Source organism: Dromiciops gliroides, chromosome 6 (genome assembly GCF_019393635.1).
Source record: "Dromiciops gliroides isolate mDroGli1 chromosome 6, mDroGli1.pri, whole genome shotgun sequence".
Taxonomy (NCBI): Eukaryota; Metazoa; Chordata; class Mammalia; order Microbiotheria; family Microbiotheriidae; genus Dromiciops; species Dromiciops gliroides.
In genome coordinates this window covers 83,396,561-83,398,449 of record NC_057866.1, presented here as the reverse complement: position 1 = coordinate 83,398,449, position 1,889 = coordinate 83,396,561, and the positions used below count along the sequence as shown (strand labels likewise).

Genomic DNA, 1,889 nt, shown 5'->3' with positions numbered 1-1,889 from the left:
TCAGAAGCAAAATGCTGGTGAAGAGGAATAGGGTAAAAGAAGAGGGGAAAGTACAATGGGGATAAATAGAATGGAGGGAAATAGACAGTAATAATTGTGAATGTGAATGGGCTTAACTCTGCCATTAAATGGAAGAGAATAGTAGAGTGGATTAAAAACCAGATTCCTATAATATGCTGTTTACAAGAAACACATTTGAAGCAGAGAGATACACACAGAGTAAAGGTAAAAGGTTGGAGCAGAATATTATATTATTCTTCAGCTGAAGTAAAAAAAGCAGAGGTAGCAATAGTTATCTTAGACAAAGCGAAGGTAAAAATAGATCTAATTAAAAGAGATAAGGAAGGAAATTACATCTTGGTAAAAGGTACTATAGATAATGAAGTAATATCAATAGCAAACATGTATTGCCAAGTGGTATAGCATCCAAATTCTTAGAGAAGATGTTAAATGAATTACAAGAGGAAATAGACAGTAAAATGACTCTAGTGGGCGATCTGAATCGTCCCCTCTCAGAATGAGATAAATATAGCCAGAAAATAATTAAGAAAGAAGTTAAGAGGGGCTGAGCCGGGCAGTGGGTGGACAGGCTGATCGGGGCTACCTGCAGAGGTGCCACCGGCCGGCCCGTTTGAAGGCTAGCTCGAGGGGACGGACGCCCGTCATTCCCCCTTCCTCTACATTCCAGGAAAAAAAAAATCAGAAAAACTGTGATAGCAAGCTGGTGTCTCGGGACTCCCAGACTTACATTTCTCCAAACAAAAAACCGCCACTAAGTTGTATAGCAGCCTAAGCCACTGAGGAAAGATTTCCAGAATGACTGATACTCCTGGTGCTGTTCCAAATTTTGAAGAGATGTTCGCCAGTAGATTCACAGAAGAGGATACAGAGTATCAAGAATATCTGAAACGCCCTGCAGATTCCCCTCCGATTGTTGAAGAGTGGAACAGTAGATCTAGTGGTAATCAAAGAAACAGAGGCAATCGGTTGCAAGATAACAGACACTTTCGAGGAAGGGATGGCAGGCGGGGTTGGCCAAGTGACAACAGATCTAATCAATGGCATGGAAGACCCTGGGGTAATAACTATCAGCAGCACAGACAAGAACCTTACTACCATCATCAGTATGGACAATATGGTTATAATCAACGGCCACCTTATGGCTACTATTAATGTTGGCAGCCATCAAGTAAAACCAATTACATTCTCTTGTAACATGTCAAAAGCTTGCCTGTTTCCTCTTTTTGGTCATGTTTTTTATATATGATTTTGTATAGATAATATTAGGCAACTTAAGGCTGTCATGTACAAATAAACTAGAAAGGTGTGATGGTAACTGGGAATGATAAATCCTGTAGAGAAGTTATGGACTGCATTGTTCAACTTCTACCTCAAATTCATCTTTTTTTCATATTTTGTTAGTGCATTGAATTTCATGTCTTTTCCATGTAAGGCTGCCAGTAGTCATAAGTTTGTAACACAGGCATAATTAGGAATAGGAAAATAGTTTCCCTTCTCTAAAACTTAAAGGAATATCTGTAAACATGGATATGATTATTTCTGGAATTTGGCAGACTTTAATGAAGTAATTCATCAAGAGACAGTTATATTGGCTTGCAAAATATCATTTAAGAACAGCTAAAACACATTATAATTGATTTACCTTTCACTTGACTTTGATTTAGAAATAATAACTACTGGTGAATGCCTATTTTAAAAGGTCTGAGTTCTGTACTAGTAACAAAAGGAAGACAAGAATAAAGATGTGAAATAAGCAAAAAAAAAAAAGAAAGAAGTTAAAAAGGTGAATAGAATATTAGAAAAGTTAGATATGATAGATGTCTGGAGAAAACTGAATGGGGATAGGAAGGAATATAACTTTTTCCCAG

General features: G+C 37.4%; 1 protein-coding gene across 1 annotated transcript; it reads left to right on the top strand.

The window, feature by feature from the left end:
• The first annotated feature begins 757 nt into the window (after positions 1 to 757).
• On the top strand, positions 758 to 1,225 carry LOC122731611 (RNA guanine-N7 methyltransferase activating subunit-like). The gene has a single exon (XM_043971837.1). The coding sequence runs from the start codon at positions 817 to 819 to the stop codon at positions 1,171 to 1,173; it is 357 nt and encodes a 118-aa protein (XP_043827772.1). The 5' UTR covers positions 758 to 816; the 3' UTR covers positions 1,174 to 1,225.
• The last annotated feature ends 664 nt before the right edge of the window (positions 1,226 to 1,889 follow it).

Excerpts from the sequence above, each read along its gene's own strand:
- LOC122731611 (XM_043971837.1), top strand. The coding sequence starts at position 817 with ATGACTGATACTCCTGGTGCTGTTCCAAATTTTGAAGAGATGTTCGCC.